This window comes from Ceratosolen solmsi, unplaced genomic scaffold (assembly GCF_000503995.2).
Source record: "Ceratosolen solmsi marchali unplaced genomic scaffold, CerSol_1.0 scaffold29, whole genome shotgun sequence".
Classification (NCBI taxonomy): domain Eukaryota; kingdom Metazoa; phylum Arthropoda; class Insecta; order Hymenoptera; family Agaonidae; genus Ceratosolen; species Ceratosolen solmsi.
The window spans coordinates 11,418,021-11,437,347 of NW_011948417.1; the positions used below are offsets into that span (position 1 = coordinate 11,418,021).

General features: G+C 25.1%; 1 protein-coding gene across 1 annotated transcript; it reads left to right on the forward strand.

The window, feature by feature from the left end:
* The first annotated feature begins 12,583 nt into the window (after positions 1-12,583).
* Positions 12,584-14,787, forward strand: Alas (5-aminolevulinate synthase). Its single transcript, XM_011496642.1, has 4 exons — positions 12,584-12,922; positions 13,021-13,378; positions 13,448-14,387; positions 14,467-14,787. The coding sequence occupies exons 2-4, from the start codon at positions 13,026-13,028 to the stop codon at positions 14,722-14,724; spliced, it is 1,551 nt and encodes a 516-aa protein (XP_011494944.1). The 5' UTR covers positions 12,584-12,922; positions 13,021-13,025; the 3' UTR covers positions 14,725-14,787.
* The last annotated feature ends 4,540 nt before the right edge of the window (positions 14,788-19,327 follow it).

A 19,327-nucleotide genomic window follows, 5' to 3' on the forward strand; every position in this document is an offset into this window, starting at 1 on the left:
TGACTAACGAACTCAAAGAATGCTTATAACAAAAAAAACTCAAATATACTACTATAATTACAAAAGTAATAACAAATGAACTCTACGCGGCTATGTCCTGTTTACGTCACGACAAATATCGGCATAGCAACGACAACCGATGCAATTTCGACGCAGCTTGTTTATACGAGAATATTTAAGGAGCTGCACATGACGCTCTCGTCCTCTTACTAGTTGAATCAAGCAATCATCAAGATCAAATTATTGTTCTACAAGTCAACGCCATTTACACAGAGATCGCCTTCAATTCACACAAATCGCTTTCTTACAAGTCAAATACCACTTATATAGAGGTCACATCCAATACACAACGATCTATCTCCACACGCGTAAGCTACGCTATTACACACGTTCTTACGAATTACTAACACACGACTCCTTGAACTAAATAAGCAGCAATACCAAAACCACGGCATCATTGCTATTCATCAGTGACGTCATACCCCAGCGCCCACTCAAGCCTCTCCAGCTCATCGGTAGCGGCAACGGCGGCATCAATTCTCCTCTACATTGATGTCATACACCAGCGTCCCACTCAAGCCTCTCCAGCTCATCGGTAGCGGCAACGGCGGCATCAATTCTCCTCTACATTGATGTCATACACCAGCGTCCCACTCAAGCCTCTCCAGCTCATCGGTAGCGGCAACGGCGACGTCAGTTCTCCTCAACAGTGACGTCATACACCAGCGCCCCACTCAAACCTCTCTAGCTCATCGGTAGCGGCAACGACGGTATCAATTCTCCTCACCAGTGACGTTACACACCAACGCCACCACCCAGGCCTCTCCAGCGTATCGGTATCGGTATAAGATTATTATCACTCACATTACCTGAAGAAACTCTCACCCATTCATTGTATCATTCATTCAATCTCACCTTAATAGACTACTGATTATTTATTATATCATTATAGTCAATAAAAGGGAAAATCAACTCATATAAAGGCAGTATTGAATTATTGCATTGTCCATTCCACTTGCCAGCAAGCCTCCCTTCACCATCTCAGGGAAGCGTTTTTAGTCTGATCTCAGACAGTAACAATAAAGGTAATTTTATATTTAATCTATTATATTATTTATACTTCATAATTAATTATTTATTATTATTATATTTAATAAAGAAACAAAGATAAACATTAAAGGTAGTCTTGAATAATTGCACTGTTTCTTCACTTGCCAGCAACACCTCCACCCATCATTAAAGGAGGTCTTTTAGTCTGATCCCAGACAGTGGTAGTCTATGGGGAGAAGTGGGAGGTCATAATCTCCAGTTGCTCCTTAATGTAGGACCACTTACTGGATGATGAAAGATATTGTTCAATTTGTTTTTTTTTTAAGTTACACGTGTGCAGGGCACTGGTGAGATGCACTACATTCCACTGGATCCGGTTCGGAGGACCAAAATATTCGAAAATTTTGTTTATTGCATCCGGCTCGAAGGACTAAATGTTCGAAAAATTTGTGTATTCCATCCGGTTCAAAGGATCAAATGTATTTAGTTTTCTGGCCTGAACTGACAAGTTCAATAGTTCAGTTTACTTGTCGCCCGCCGTAACGACGCTTAAGAAAGGACATAGGTGGAAGGGCTGTAAATATGTAGAGTGTGCATAAACTTCATCAGGACATGATTTATTTGGTTTTATTCACAATTATATTATTGTTGTTCTGTATTCACTTCTCGTGGTAGAAAGTGAGTTATGCTCTATCACAATGATGTAGTCTCCCCTTGGTGATTGTGACGAAGGCGTCGATGACGTTATGGGGATCAGCAATGGATTTTATATATTCCTTGAATGCGAATGTGGCTTGTTTTGTAGTCTATGCTGTCATTGTAAAGGTTAGCAAGAAGAGCCAACAATACTCATAAAGGGAGCATGGGATTATTTATGGTCTGTGCTAACGTTGCAGGGATTAACAGGGAGAGTCGACCATACTCAAGAAGGAGAGTATGGAATTGTTTATGTGGTAGTTATTCTCAATAAAGACTGATGATATACCTTCGAGTGAAGAAGGGTTCGATATCATTCTTTAAGTAGTCAACTATTTTCTAGAACTGCAGTCAGCCCTAGACTACGCGGATATAATAACTACGAGGAGTCTTGATGCGCGCTTCCTTAAGTATCAGCGCAGCAGCTAAAGCTGGCAACAATGCTTAGGTACTGCTTTGCGGAGACAAGCCGCCTTGCGAAAGGTTCGAGAATCTAAGCTTTCAGCTATTCGAGAATTCGGCGAAAGCAAAGTCTTGGAAGATTCAAGAATTCAAACTTTGGACTATTCGAGAATCTAAGATTTGAGCTAGTCGAGAATTCGACGAAAGCAAATGTAAACATTCGAGGGCTAGAAGGCTTGGTGAATATCTGAAAACCGAAGGCCGCGAAAATATGCTCCAATTTTAATTTTGATAAATATTGACAAATGTTATTCATTACCATAATAGAAATTGATCAAGTACATTAAAAGAATGTTCCTTTTTAAGATGTAGAATAATAAAAATAACTAAACAGAATTAAAAGAAAAATTAACAGACGTGTTTGTATTTTTAAAATTAAAAAAAATATACATGCAGTTTTATAATATTTTAACGTAGTAGCTAATCAATATAATAATAATTCTTTGTCTACACTGTAATTATTTAAAAAATAGTGATGTTTTGTAAATTTAATAAATTTTTTGTTTTCTTATATTTTTATAGATATATTTATAAATTATTTTACCACTAATAAACAATTATTAACACCCTTCTTATAATAATGCATCTACATTATCACTAATTTTTAAATTTTTTTATCACAAAAATTTAAATTGTCAAGTTTTTAAACAAATTAGTAAAAAGCACATTGTATTTTTATAGTATATTATTTATGTAAATATATATTTATAAAGGTATAATATTTTTCTTTACTTTATTACTTGAGGGCAAATAAAAAATAGTTTGTACCTATTATTAAAGAATGTTTCCTTTTGTGACAATAACTGTTTGAAAATTATGTAGTTTTCTTATTTTTACCGCCCGCCCTAGCGAATGCTCGGGAAGGAGTTAAGTGGAAGGGCTGTAGAAATTTCTTGCGTTTTGATGAATATATGACTTATTGTACAATTTATAATACAATTACATGTTGGTGTCTTGGATGCATCTTAAGTTTAATGTGAAGATGCGACTTCTTGGAACGTTTCTTGTGATGGATGTTTCACTACACAAGATGCTCCTTGAGATCGTGATGTTGACGTTGATTTTGTAAGGATCAATAATTGAATGGCACACTACCTTTCGGCGAGTTTTGTATATTGTTTAATGATTGCTTCATCACAGTCATGGACGGATTGGCTATGGCAATGTAATAAGTCACACAGACTTTGTGTACTCACAGTGTTACAGTGGCCTTGATTTGACCCTGGGATGAGTGGTTCACCATTATTCATGCTCGAAATGCGGGAGTGCGTGCTTGGTAGTCTGGTCCTTTCGTGGTATGAAGGAGATAACGTTAACACTTTTCAACTGCTGCACACGAGGGTTGGTGTAACTTCCTTCTATGGGTGGTTCACGTCGCACGTCGCACGTGTTGGGTTTCTCGTTATAATGAGTTTTAGGAAATGTTTTTCAACTCGATTGTTTTCACATATCTTAACTCTCGAAATATTCTCGCATAAACAGACTCGCCACGCTCTTACTAGTAAATAACAAAGGTCGTTTATTGCGCTTTCCGAGCCTACAACGACCGTGGAAGACTTTTCATAAAAGTTATGACCTTTAGTATTTTTCCCAAAATAATACACGAGAAATTCTCTCAATCTCGAATAATAATCCTTACAATGTTCCATCTTATTGTATGCATGATATTCATTGTTCAATGCATCTACTCTATTCTAATCGGTCTAAGTCATCCGTTTTCTTTATTCTATTAGTATTATTATATTACTATTGTTATAATTACTGTTATTATTATTACTTATCTTTCATAAATTAAGAGATAATACAGTTACTTACAATGCATCATTGAGAAATACTTATTTTACATTATACATTCCACAAATAATGACATTATTAAACTACACGATCAAGATGTTTGTTATTACTTTGATTTTGTTTATAAAATAAATTATTTTATTGTAAAAATCTGCAATGGATGAAAATTGAAAATCCCATTTAAATTAATTATCTAACATTCTTATTATGAAAATCTAAGTATAAAGTTACTTTTAAATACTTTTATAAGTATTTATAATATTATTTAATAATTAATACAGTAATAATATTAACATTCTTTAAAATACATTAAAAACAAAATAATTAAAATTCTTTTAGAATCAATTATCGTTAAATACTAATATGAAATAAGTCATTACAGTGAAAATTCAATAGAAGTAATTTAAAATAATAAATTATAAAAACTTATCAAGTTACGTATTGCATTACATTACAGTTCCAATTATATAATTATGCTTGTGAAAATTATACAAAGTAGTTTATGTAGCTGTACCCAATAAATTAATTAATAATTGTAAAAGATAAATAATAAAAATTCGATAAAAGTTCGACGGTCGCTTTACCCAAACGTTAAGACCTATCGGCATATCTTTGCTGCTCCCCTCCTTTTATCAAGACTGCCATGTAACCGCCAGAGTCGTCGATAGCAATGGAATCAGGAGCTCTTCTTGCTTTCTATTGGATACGAGAAAAAGGAAGGGATCCCAAGTAGGCACCACGGTCAGTGAACTATAATGTCAGTGAACAAACACTCTCATTAATCCATCTTCGCGCCTTTCAGCATCATACCATGTCGATCCTAACCTCTAATTACAACACGTGCATCAAGAGCACGAGTAACTAATTCAGATAAATTTGCCGCTTGTGATAGAACGCATGAGACACCAAAAGGGCAAAGATCAGAGTTCGTGCTTTTAGTTCACGACTCACACATTCAGATAAATTTGCCGCTTGTGCCAGAGCGCACGAAACACCAAACGGCAAGGACTACAGCTCGTGCCCAAGCGCTCGAAGCAGTAGCAGATTCACCACGTGGCACTGCTCGAAGAAGTGGTAAGAGCTTTACAACCTCTCCTTTCTCATGGTAACCTACCATCAAGGGCACCACGTCACGAGGATCAGGAAACCTACAACCTCCTATCTCCAAACGAAGTACACATTAATGTCACGTACTAACTGCAGCAGAGCTGCAAGAGTTCATATTAACTTCATCAACAAGAATCATCCCTGTATTACAAAATAAACGGAATAAACAGCAATAAAAAACAGATGTGTTAAATATTGAATCAATGCACTGACCCTTCCAATTGCATACGCATTTTTCCCACATAACATCACGTGGTTCTTTAATTAATTCTAAAACAATTTGGTCCTTCGACCCGGATTGCCACACCTTGGTGAAACAAGCCCGATCATCGCACATATTTTGTACACGTAAAAATAATCAATAATAAACGATATTGAATTTTGATGAAGAATTTATTTTTATACGAATGAATTTGTTATTCTTATTAATTATTGCAAAATTATTAAAATATGTATAAAATATTTTATACATTTGTTCTAATTTAATGATATTCTATTATTTATAATAATACGTCAAAACCATTCAATATAATGAATAATTTATGAATTGGTTATTTATTGTGTCATGAAATTCTAAGATATGATTAAATTTATTATAATAAAAAAAGATATATATTTCATCAGTAAATTGCACATCAGAATTATTAATTGTATTAAATATTATTAATATTGTTTATTAAACTTTTTTAATTTCTAAAATATAAAAATTTTTTAATTCTAAATTTATTTAATCAAAAGCAATGATAATAAATAATTTATGATATCTCATATTTATTTATATTAAATACAATATTATAAATAATTCTTATAATTTGATGTTATCGATTTATATTTAATATAAATTGTTAAATATGTTGTTGAATACTATAAAGTAATTTAGAGTAGTTTTTCAAGGCGAAAACAACTTTTTCGTCGTGTATATATTAACATATTTCCTAAAATATAATAATAAAGTTATTCATTTATAAATTAACTTAATATAATGTACTGTAATACTTTTGTAAAATTTTTCTTATTTGTATTAATAATCTTTATTTATCTTTATAATAATTATAAGAATTGATTACAAATGATAAAATAAAATGAATAATAAAAAAATAATAAATAATAAACAAATCATGAATAAAAATGTTGTTTTACAATAGCTTTGAATACTTTGCGATAATAGAGTTTAAATACTTGATAAAATTGTCGTTGAAGAAATTCTAGAGTAATGATTATATAGTTGTCCTAATGATTGTCACGTTAAAAATATTAATTTTTTTACTTTTTTCTACGAAGTATTTCAGTAACGAGTGATAAAAAATGCAAAGAATGTTATATATTCTCAGCATTTACTATAATAAAAAAGTGAGAAAATTAAAGTATGTAAAGTACAACGTTGATTCTAAAAAATCGTAATATGATAAAGGCACTCTTGTATATATCAAAACTAATATCAAGAAATAAGTTTTTCAATATTTTTTCAATATTAAAAACTAAAGATATTAGGCTCATCTGTTTTTACCAACAATTTGTTGATATGGAAATAATTAATTTTTTCTTGATAAATGTGTGTCAAATAAAAACTTTAATAATATATTGTTTAACATTTATTGACATAGAGACTAAGTTTCTAATACAATATGTTTTTAAAATATATCATCTTTCGTACATATTTTGAAAATATGTTTTTTAAGAAACAGACGCAAATATTGTAATGTATAAAAATTATGTTAGTTTTTATATGTGTAAATCATTCGCTACCTACTCTGATTTATATCTATTATAAACAATATTTTATAATTCTACATTTATATATCTGTATAAATTTTGACATTAATATATTTGATGCGGTTAAAGCCGGTTTCAAGTTAATATGGTCAGTGGGAAGGAAAGCCAATAACGTTATTCGAGAATTTTCGTATTCGTTCACTTTTTGTCATTCCTCGTGGAGTTTTCCGTAGTTGTTCTTTATTTTTAGATAAATCTATAACGACAAAGTGAGTGAATAAGATAGGGAATCAAGGTAGACAAAAGCGAGAAAGAATAAATCAAACATTCACAAAGGCAATCTATAATTCCGAATTGACGTCTTATTTCCTAATTTTTACTTTTCTTATTCTGCAAATTTTGACTGCTTGTCATAATCTAAATACTTTTAAAATTATTTTATACACTTTATCATCTTTTCTAAATTTACCACTTATATCAAATGCTACGTATATCAAACTATTAACAATTGTTTTTAACATCGCAAGATTTTGAATAAACATATTTATTGTATACGATTGAAATTTATGTAAATATATCGCGTGTAATAATATATAAATATAACCATTACAATTATTATAAATAAATGTCTAAATAGATTATGATACACGCTATAAAATTTAAAATATGTACATATAAATAAATTCAATATATATGTACAGTTACTCACACAGTGACAAGACGATAGAGTTGGCATTAATCTAAATCGTATTCTAGTATGTCTATCTCCTCGCTGCACCTATGCATTGATCATAAGTATGCATAAATATACATCATAGATATGAATACTCGGTTCATTAAACTACTTTTATCATTACATAATTAAAATACTTTTATACACATACTTTTATCATTTTTTAATTAAATTTCTAATTACATTGTTAACTAATTTAGTAATTTATCGACAAACAATTATCCTTTGCCATATCAACAATAAAAAAAAATTTAAGCAAATATTAATTTTGATATATTTGTGAACATTAAAAATTATTTTAAAATTAAATAATTAAGGAATTATATTATTTTTTTCATAAATAATACTATTGTAAAACCATTCTTTTATATAATACAGTTACAAATAATGAAGTATACATTCATATTCTCTAAGAATTTAAAATATTATTTTAAAGCAAAGTAAATCTCTTGAACCATAACATGCATGCTTTTATATTACAGCTCTAGTGGTTTAATAAATTTTAATTAATACAAATGCATGATCTATTATAATTAATATTGTTTTAGAGTATATAACAACAGTTAAATCTACCTAAACTTACATAAAGGTTACGATAAGTGCCAATTGATTTGAAATGAAAATTTTTTATTGCAAAAAATTTGAAGGCAAACATTTATAAAATCTGTTTATATAAAAAACAGACCTTGTAAACAAACTATTACAAAAGAAAAATATTATTAGAATTGAAAAGTGACTGTGAAATTTATTTAAACAAAATAAATAATGATATTTATAGTAATTATCTACTTAATTTTTTATGTAGAAAGTATAAAAATTATACAAAACCGTAAAATAGTATATAATAATATCATAATAGATTAAATTATTTAAATACATAGTATATATATATAAAGGCAAGATTTATTTCAATTATTGTATAAATATTCATACTTATAATTAAATTAATTATTGATTTTTTAATATAAATTAATCATTGATTGATAATGTATTAATCATTTAAATTGTTAATAAATATATGCAATTTATAAACAAGGATTAATTTATTAAAATAAAAGATACTTAAATATATATGTAACATATTACAAATTATTACAATTATACAATATACAATTTTAAATATATAAACAGCAAGAAACGTGTTTTTCTTAATAAATAATGTATTTACATTTAAAATAAACAACAATTTTAACTGCTTTCTGTGAAATATGCTGTATGGTACTTGAACGAAGATATTAACATTTGTTATAAATTTATTTAAAAATAAATAAAATGCATTCCGGTCCTTTTAAAATAAGGCAAATACACAATGGTTAAAAACGTATACATATAGGTTTTTTATTTTGAAAACTATTACTAAAATCCAGAATGAAAGCTCACAAGGCCGCTTTCAAGGTAGATCGTATGAACGACGCGCACGTTCGATTAACTCAGTTGATGAATTTGCAAAAAATAATAATTACCGTGTCCCCGCACGCACACCAATAACATTTTTCCATGAGTAGTTTAGAGAACGGCGTACACGTCCAGTTGATTGTACAATTTATATGGAGGATACGAAGAACATTGCTACTACTTTTGCCCTTATCTTTTAATTTTTGTGTCTATAACAGTGAATTTTACCAGACTTTCAAAATATTACTTTCTTAATAAGTGTTTTCAATACTGGAATTCTAACTTCTTCGAGCTTTATTTATTTAGAAAAATGGTTCCTGGTAATTTGTGGACTACGTCTTTCACGGTATTATTACTCTTCTTATTCACTATACTTTTCTAATCCTCGAATTAATATTTTTTTAGTTCTATCACTGATTTTCTTAATATTCAATCCATGAAAAAATTATCTTACCTTTAACAACTTCTACAAATGTTATATTTAAAATTTATTTTTACGATCCTTCAAAAAATATGTTAAGATTTGTTAAATTGTTAACCGGAATATTTTTATTATACAATATTAATTTTTATAAACATGTTAAAGAATATTTTATTATAAATAAACCAAAAAGAACTATTATAATTCAATTTATGTTATTTTATGAGTTTGTACTACTAATGCATTTCTTCAATTTTAAGGCAATATTTTATGTTTTTAAAATTCTATTGTTTATAAATTATAAACAAACAAATAAATGCGAATATAAATTTAAAAAATATTTATTTATATAATTGAATAGTAGTAATTTTTTAACAATTTACCGTTGTAAATACAATATTTATTTTTGCTTTAATTCAATTAAAATTTTTAGAGCTTCATTTTTAATTCATCAATACTTTTTTTTAAGAACGCAGAAGAAAATTAATTCTTTAGAGAAACATAATATGTACTTGAGTTTATCATAGATTTTTAATTCTTTGTACATAATGATAATTTTATAGTTTTTTTCTATTTTAAGAATAGTTATTGAATAACTGAAAAAGAATAATTCATTTAAGAAGATTAAGATTAAACTGTTAGTACAATCAATAAGTACTATTAAAAGAATTTATTGTCGGTAAAATTTTAAACTACCATATGAAACATTATTTTTATGAATATTTTTAATTTAATTATAAATTAATAGTATACATGATTTCATAAAATTGAATTTGATTAAAATGTAATATAGATAAAATTATTAATTTATTTAATTTTAATCTTATAATTAGAGATGCTGTTTTATATTTGATATTTATTTCTATTAAAAATATAATATCTTTGAAAAGTTCGGCTTTGTAGATTGCAAATATTTAACATTAATATAAATATTAAATATTAATTAATTCTTATATAATAATTAGTGTCAGTGCAAGTATACAAAAAAATTAATTTAAAAATTATTTTAAATGCATAGAAACATCAAGATTGCATATTATACGACAGATTTAAACGATAAATAAATTTATAAATAAATTTTAAAAAAATTGATTTTGAAACTATGATTGTTTTTTGTCGACGAAGGTATATAAAAGAAAAAGTGAATAATTTATATAATTATCAATACTAATTTCTTTATTTCCTAATATATTTGTAAATAAAAATAAAGATTTCAAAAGATAACTTACAAGAATTAAAAAACTATTTCTTTTCTTTAGTAATCAAATGTATACCAATTTCTATAAAATTATTCAATCTTTTATAAAAATATATTTAAAATAATTTAATTAGAGAATATATTTTTAACAATTTTTAACAATTGTGAAAACTAAAAATCATTTGTTATTTAAAATTTTAAAACAACTTTTCATTAAAAATTTTGTCATTTCCTATTTAACATTTTAATACAATATTTCCTTTAGAAATTTGTCATTTCTAATTTAAAATTTTTATGATTAATATTAATAATTTTTAGCTTTATGTTGTATAAATCAAACCATAATAAATATATAATAAAATATATTAGGTATATGTTAATATTTGTTCCAATTTTTATATATGGTAAACATTATTTGATTATTTATTGAATTTTTCAATATTAATAGTTGTACTATTAATTTTTGTTCCGTTTCCTAAGTATCAGTAATTTATAATTATTTCAAAAATTAAGCTAAGTTTATGTAATAAACTAACTTAATTTATTCTGGTTATGGTATTTAATAAACTAGCAATCATGACTTGTGGAAAAGAGGAAATTGACCAAATAATAATTATCGTCGACTGTAAATAAGTAAGTTTAAATAGAACACGATTTGCATTGATTAAAAAGCGTGTTCCTTGTTGGAATTTCTGTATATATCAAAAATAGACAATGTTAACACATAAAACATAATTTCTTGAAAATTAAACCATAAATATTCTATTTTTAATTATTTCAAATATCCATTTGAAAATGAATAAATTAAAAAATTTTAGTGTCTATATAAGAACTTTAATATCACTTTAATTTGTTTTTAATAGCAGCGTTAATTAAGGTATAATATTTCAAATGTAATAATACAATAATGTCATAAATACTTATATTAATGAATTTAGTGCGTCGTCGTATGTATACACATGCTAAATTTAGCATAAAAATATAATTTATAAAATATATTATAAATTAAATTATAGCAAAAACAGACAACAATGGTAATATAAAATATTAAAATAAAATATTTGCATAAGATATTTATATACATCAATGTATTTTTAATTGAAATATTTGGACTTGAAAATATCTCTCATAATTTTATTATCAAGGAAATATTTAATAAAGTCAATTTGCACATTTTTTTTAATTTTTTAAAATTTGTTTTAAAATATGGATAAAATCAATATTATTTTTATCGTTATGACTTTGAATAATCTTTAATAATAATTTTTCAGAAACTTTCTGTCTTATTAAATTTTATATATTTGTTGTCTTTTTTTGTTAAACGAAATTACATTTACATTAAGCTAATTCATCAAATTTTAAATTTGGATATTTTTGTAAATATTTATAATATTTGTAAAGATTATTTCATATGAAAATCAAATTAAATATGAAATAAAAATACAGAAGATATAATGTTTTTAAAAATATGCTTTATATTTTTATTTTTTTAAATATTTTATATATGTATCATATTTTAATAATCTCAATAATATTTAAAGAAAAAACTAAATTTTTAAAGAAATATATATACATATAACAGTTATATGAAGTATCCAGTGTATAAAAATAATAAGCTTAACAAATCCATTTATAACTTGCAATTTTTAATGAAATAATTACAAAATAAAAGGTTGTATATTACATTTGTAAATGATTAATAATTACAAATTTATAGACAAATATTGATTTTGCACTTAAAAAAATTCAGTTAAAACTTTTGATTTTTAATATATTAATATTTAACAAATAATCTTCAAGTACCTTTGAATCACAACAAATTTACTTGAAATCAGATTCTGAAGTAAATTTCAATATATTAAATTTTGAATTTTATTATTATTTTTAAAACATATTATTTAATATTTAATACGCACGTTTACTATATATAGTATATATAGTATATATATACTATATATAGTATATATAGTATATATATTATAAACAAACCATCTTCTATTCAATCAACCTATATTTTGTGGTTTTATATCTCATTTTTCCATTCATCATATCTCATATAATTTAGACATTGGTCGACTTTCATTTTTTCGCGGTCATATCGAGCTAGTCATGGTCACATAATTCAATGTACTTTAAAATTTATCCAATATTTGTTTCTCTTTTAATAGAAATGCTTAAAGGCTATAATATATATTCGAATTTTCTTACTTCGTTTTAGTAACTAGTTTTGTTTCTACAATATTGATTGTATGCAAAAGTGACTGCTGACTTCTAACCTTTTAATTGTAGTTTTTCTATTCAAAGATTATTCGTCATTGTCTGCTGCAAAACAGCTGTGGCTTCAATCATACAGGTTAGATTTATAGATTCTCTTTATTTTCTCATTTGATCTTATAAAAAATTTTATAGCTAATCTTGTAATTCACTGTTTATAATTGTTATATATATTAGGAAATATGCCTTGTCCCTTTTTAACTCGTCTGCCAGCGAATTATATTTGCAATTATGGAACCTCTGTCATTTTGAATTATCGACAACACTGTCCCGTCATGTCCAGATTATTCAGCAAATTGTCTGATCCAATGCCACTTGATACAACTATTGTTACTACTGCTAGTATCCAACCTGACCCGAGCGCTAATAAGTGTCCATTTCTTTCTAAAAAGCCCGACGCTATCAAAGAAGCAAGTCCTGCGATCAAGGAGGACGTTATTAATTTGACTAATAATTCTAAAATCAAAGATACTTTTCAATATGAGGACTTTTTTTATGAGCAGATTATTCGTAAAAAAAAGGACCATTCTTACAGGTAAAAACAGATTTCAAGCTCAATAATGTTTTTTTAAAAACTTTTTATCCATAATGTGGCATATTTCAGAGTTTTCAAAAAGGTAAATCGTTTAGCACAAGAATTTCCTGCTGCTATGGAATATTCATGGGGGAAAAAATCTATTACTGTATGGTGTTCAAATGATTATCTTGGAATGTCTAGACATCCTGGTGTTGTTAATGCTGTTCATGATGCATTAAATAAATATGGAGCTGGTGCTGGTGGTACCCGAAATATTTCGGGTAATTCTATGGGTCATGAGATGTTGGAAAGAAGATTAGCATTATTACACCAGAAAGAAGCAGCACTTTTATTTAGTTCTTGTTTTGTAGCTAATGATTCAACATTGTTTACTTTAGCTAAAAGTCTTCCAGGCTGTCATATATTTTCTGATGCAAGTAATCATGCTTCTATGATTCAAGGTATCAGAAATAGTAATGTTCCAAAACATATATTCCGTCATAATGATGTTGCACATTTAGAAGAATTATTATTAAAAGTAGATAAAAAACTTCCAAAAATTGTAGCCTTTGAGACAGTTCATTCTATGTCTGGAGATATTTCACCTCATGAAGAATTATGCGATATAGCTCATAAATATGGTGCATTAACATTTGTCGATGAAGTACATGCTGTTGGTTTGTATGGCTTTTCAGGGGCTGGTATTGGCGAAAGAGATTGGTGTCTTCATAAAATGGATATAATATCAGGTACATTAGGAAAAGCTTTTGGAAATGTAGGAGGGTATATCGTTAGTTCAACAAAATTAGTAGATATGATAAGAAGTTATGCAGCAGGTTTTATTTTTACTACATCTCTACCACCTACAGTTCTTTATGGAGCTTTAGCGTCAGTACAAATTCTTGCATCAAATGAAGGACGAACATTACGATCAATTCATCAAAAAATTGTTGCCTATATGAAATCCAATCTTATTACAGCTGGACTTCCTGTTATTCCTTCTTGTTCACACATTATTCCAATAAAAGTAAATATATATTTATGTTTTATATTATCAATATATTTATATTATGAATATAAACAAAATAATTCTATTTAATTACCAGATAGGAGACCCATTAATCTGTAGTCAAATTGCAGATACATTATTAAAAGAAAAAGGTCATTATGTTCAGGCAATAAACTATCCCACTGTTCCAAAGGGAGAAGAAAGATTACGAATAGCTCCAACACCAAAACATACAGAGCAGATGGTTGAAAAGTTTGTAGAAGATACCTTAAACATATTTCAATGCTTAAATGTACCGAAAATAAAGGTTGAAAAATCAATGGAGTTATCTTCAAGAGCTATTTTAGTACATTGACAAAAGTCAGTAAACTGATATATTATTATGTTATAAATTATAAATTGTAGATGTACAATTTATAATTTTTTGTTATAATTGTAATGTTAAACAATGGAAAATTTTTAAATGAAAAATGAATTAAAATATTGCATACTTTTATTTAATATTTTATACTTTATTAATTATTCTTAGATCAAATTTTTTTAATTCATTAATGTTAATACATTTTTGTATAAAAATTAAATTATATATATAATTAAATTTTGTTTTATTTATACAAATAATTACATACTAGTTAGAGGCTATATATAAATAATAATTTACATTATAAATAATATATTAGATATAATTGTTCAAATATATATATTTTATAAATATAATTATTTATTAATACAATAATTAAATTTACCAGGTAGTTGAAAACTGCTTATATGCAAGAATTAAACAAATTCATATACAAAAATACTTCAATATTCACGTTCCTATAAAAATTGTATCTTTTAAATATCTCTTATGATCAAATAATATGAATATTCTGTACAGTATTTTGAAAAAATTAAATTATTATACATATAATAAGGAAATAAAAAATTATATATATAATTTCTTGACGTTTATGTAGAAATTAAAACTAAAAATATTGTTACATATAATTATAGAACATGAAATTAGTATAATGAAGACTGTATAAAGTTTGTTTAGAACATGTGCAATGAAGATCAAAAAATGCAATTTTGCTACAAAGTTAGTGTACTTATTTTGATGGCCTTATCTATAATGAGATGATATTTTACATCTTTCCACTTAAATTATACTTAAAAATCATTGCTTATTATATAAAATATATAAAATTTAAAACAGAAAATAATTAAAAAAACTTTAATTTTTTATTTTAGGTCTTAAATGTAAAGGAGGCAAACATAACTTAAATTGATTACTACTATAATATATTTTTAACTCTATCTGAAAAATATTTACCTTATTAATATATGCAACGCTTTATTTTCGAATTTTTATGCATCTACAGCAAATATTAATGAAGATCATATTAGTAGTTAGATTCAACATTTCTTTTTACTTAAAATATTATACATACACTCTATTAAAAGATTCAATGGACATTATTTGCATACATTTTCAAATCCTTAAAATAGTTATCTCATATACATATTATTACCAAGCTCTTCTTTTAAATACTCTGTCAGCTACGTTTACTCACCCATTATTTCTATAGGATTGTTGTATATTATAAATGTACAACAAACTGCCCATTTCATTATTGGGGGACATTCTTATAAGGTAATGAAATCTTTAATAATCTATGCTAATAATTAATTTATATTAAATAATAAATTAAAATAATATTCAATAATATTAATAATTAAAAAAATATTCCTTAATAGCTACATAAATGTTGGGAAATGTTATATATGTTTTAAAAAGAATATATAATTATCGATTGGATAATTAAAAATTAAAGTATGTGTATGAAATCATAAATAATCTATACTTCAGTTACAAATATATCTAACTTTTTAGTTGTAACTGAAAAGTTGGCTGACATATGTTATTAATCAACTGCAACTATATATTTTTTTACTGTAATAATAATTTTAGTATGTGAAATGACATAAATTTCTACAGATTATATTCGCATTCATTATTCTTCAAATTATCCAAATAAATAATTACTGAAATGAATTATTAAAGTATGCATTGTATAATCATTTCTATAGATTGATAAGTTGTTCCCCAATACACCGTATTTACTATCGTATTAATAAATATTGTATGTGGTTGTGTTTTTTTAATTATTGTACTGTTTATTTTCTGTAATAAAACATCAGAATAAATAATGTCAAAATTGTTAAATGCTTATATTTCAAAAACATTTATACTTATCAAATTGTACTTAAGATAATTTTCAATTATTTCTGAAAAAAATATACTACTTAATCTTTTATTATTTTGTAATTAACATTAAACCAATAATAACCATAATTTTTATTTTAAAATGCACATCATAATATAGTTTTGTATATGGTATTCGCTGGATATTTTATTATTAAATTGGTTTGTCACTTAGTCGAGACTGTAAGATAGATTGGTTATATAACTAACTTTACGTAGCAATGAACGTTGTTAAAAACAAAATAGAACCAATTTCTTAAACATGTTCTTCGTTTGATTCTTTTGAAACTTTGTAAAATGCCCATACTATTTCAAATTTCGAGAACTTTTTATTAATTATTTATACATTTATAGATAATTCAATAGCAATTGTTAAAATTTTATCGCGCAACTTGAATTTATTATTATTTTATTACTTTATGAAAATATTATCAACAAAAATTTTTTTGAAGTTGTAAATTTTACCACGAATACTTTACCATTTAATTATTCATTTTTTTTTTAAATTATTGTATTGTGTACATAATATTGTATAAGTATATATATATATATAATAATATATTATATATATATAATTATACACATATATAATAATATATAATATTGTACTGAGTCAGAAGTGCACGGTTTTATTTGGTTATAGGATTTGAATAATTTGTCTACTGCTATATTCCTCTCCCATTTATTCCAATTTGACAATCAACCTCATTTTCTTTTTCTCTTTATTTATGAGTCCGTATCTCCCTCTATTTCTTTTTTCTATGTTCCTCATTTTATTACTTTTTTTCTATATTTATATCTATTTTGTTCAGTTGTCACATGTATTAAAATATATATATATTTTTCATATATTAAATAAAATCATATGAATGTAATATAAATATAAAAAGTATAGAGTATCGTTTATAATTATTTTAATATTTTATTACATTTTATTTAATAGACTTATTTATAAATATTTTTTTCATCAAGAAGCAAAATAATACTACAATTTCAATCATTAAATTAATAAATATATATAATAGACTGGAGTAAATAATAAACCTCTAGTCTATTATATAAAACTTTCTTATAAAAACAAAAATAAATTAAATTCGTTAAGTTACCTTCAATTTTTGTATGTATTCCATGAAATTACTCAACAATAGACAAATGTTAATTTTTTCAAATTTGTTTATATATAAAATTTTATTATTATATTATTATTAAACTGCTTCTTATATACTTATTTATTTAAGAATCATTTAAACGTATTCTATTATTTATATGTAAATAATATATAATTGCTTTGTAATTCATTTATATTCTAAATTTTCTTAAATTTTTTAAAAATATGTTTTATCGTTTTATCATTTCTTGGTTTTACTTATCCGTTACTGAAAGATTAGTGTTGAGCAAGATTAATGATTTAGATTAATCTTGTTAAAAAAGGAGAGATGATTTATAAAATACTATCCATATTTTATTTAAGCATTAACTGGTTCTGTTAATGAAACTCATAATTTAAGATTAATCTATATCTAGTTTAATATAATTATATTATCATTGAAGTTGTATAATTGAGTTTATATTTAAAATTTCTGATGTATTTAATATCTGTGCACATATGTAACAGCCTTTGTGTTCAAACATGAATTTTTTATCATTTTGATCTTCTCATTACAAATGAAAATTACTACTGTACATCTATCCAACATCATTTAATATATAATTAAATTTTCTTTATTATATTAGAAGGTTTTTTTATATATTGCTGTTTTAACCTAATTTACAAATATAAAAAATATAGCAGTGTATTTATTTTATTGTGATATAGAATTTTGAAATTAGATCTTTAAAAGCCCGCGTTAATGATATGTATAAGTCGTGTATTCTTTAAAAAAAAACAAATATTAAATTCTAGACCCTCTAGTAACGAAATATTAAAAATTTTTTTCTTTTTTAGAATTGTAATACCGTTATTTTGTAAAAATATTTTTTAAATTACTATTGAATATTGATAAATATTTATTATAATAATATACAAAATCATTTAATATTTTGAATTGAATTACAAACATTTATTCAAAATTAAATTCATTTTTGTTATTATAATATTATGATTATTAAAACAAATTTATAGATATTAAATAAATATATTCACAATGTCGTAAATATTTATATAATGTATAATAAAACAGTTAATTAAGAAATTGATTATATTTATTATGATTTATATAATATATATTATTATTATATAATATAATTATAATATAATATATATTATTATATATTATTTATATTAAATTATATTTTTCAATATAGTTACTAATTTTATATGCTTAATAATATGTGATAAATATATTTATCACAGTATTTTATAGTCTTATTAATTCATTAAAAATAATAAAAACCTTAAATAAACAAGATATTAAAAATAAGATAATTTAATGTGTTACGTGTATTTCTTAAAGCATGTATAATTAATAACTAAAATTTTACAGTAAACATATTTAAAACCAAAAAATTTGTATCTCAGCTACGCATGACTAAGAAAGTGTACTATGTTCCTCGTATCCAACCTTTGTCCCTATATGAATTTAAGGTTTATTTCATTTGGTTCGTAAACGCGCGAAATATATATTGCGAATTTAAATAGTAAAACTATTATATAATTTTATATACATTTTATATCTCCGAAATTGAAAAATAATTAAAATTAAGTTTATCT

Excerpts from the sequence above, each read along its gene's own strand:
- Alas (XM_011496642.1), top strand. The coding sequence starts at position 13,026 with ATGCCTTGTCCCTTTTTAACTCGTCTGCCAGCGAATTATATTTGCAAT. Across the intron at positions 13,379-13,447 it reads AAAAAGGACCATTCTTACAG|AGTTTTCAAAAAGGTAAATC; the intron begins GTAAAAACAGAT and ends GGCATATTTCAG. Across the intron at positions 14,388-14,466 it reads CACACATTATTCCAATAAAA|ATAGGAGACCCATTAATCTG; the intron begins GTAAATATATAT and ends TTTAATTACCAG.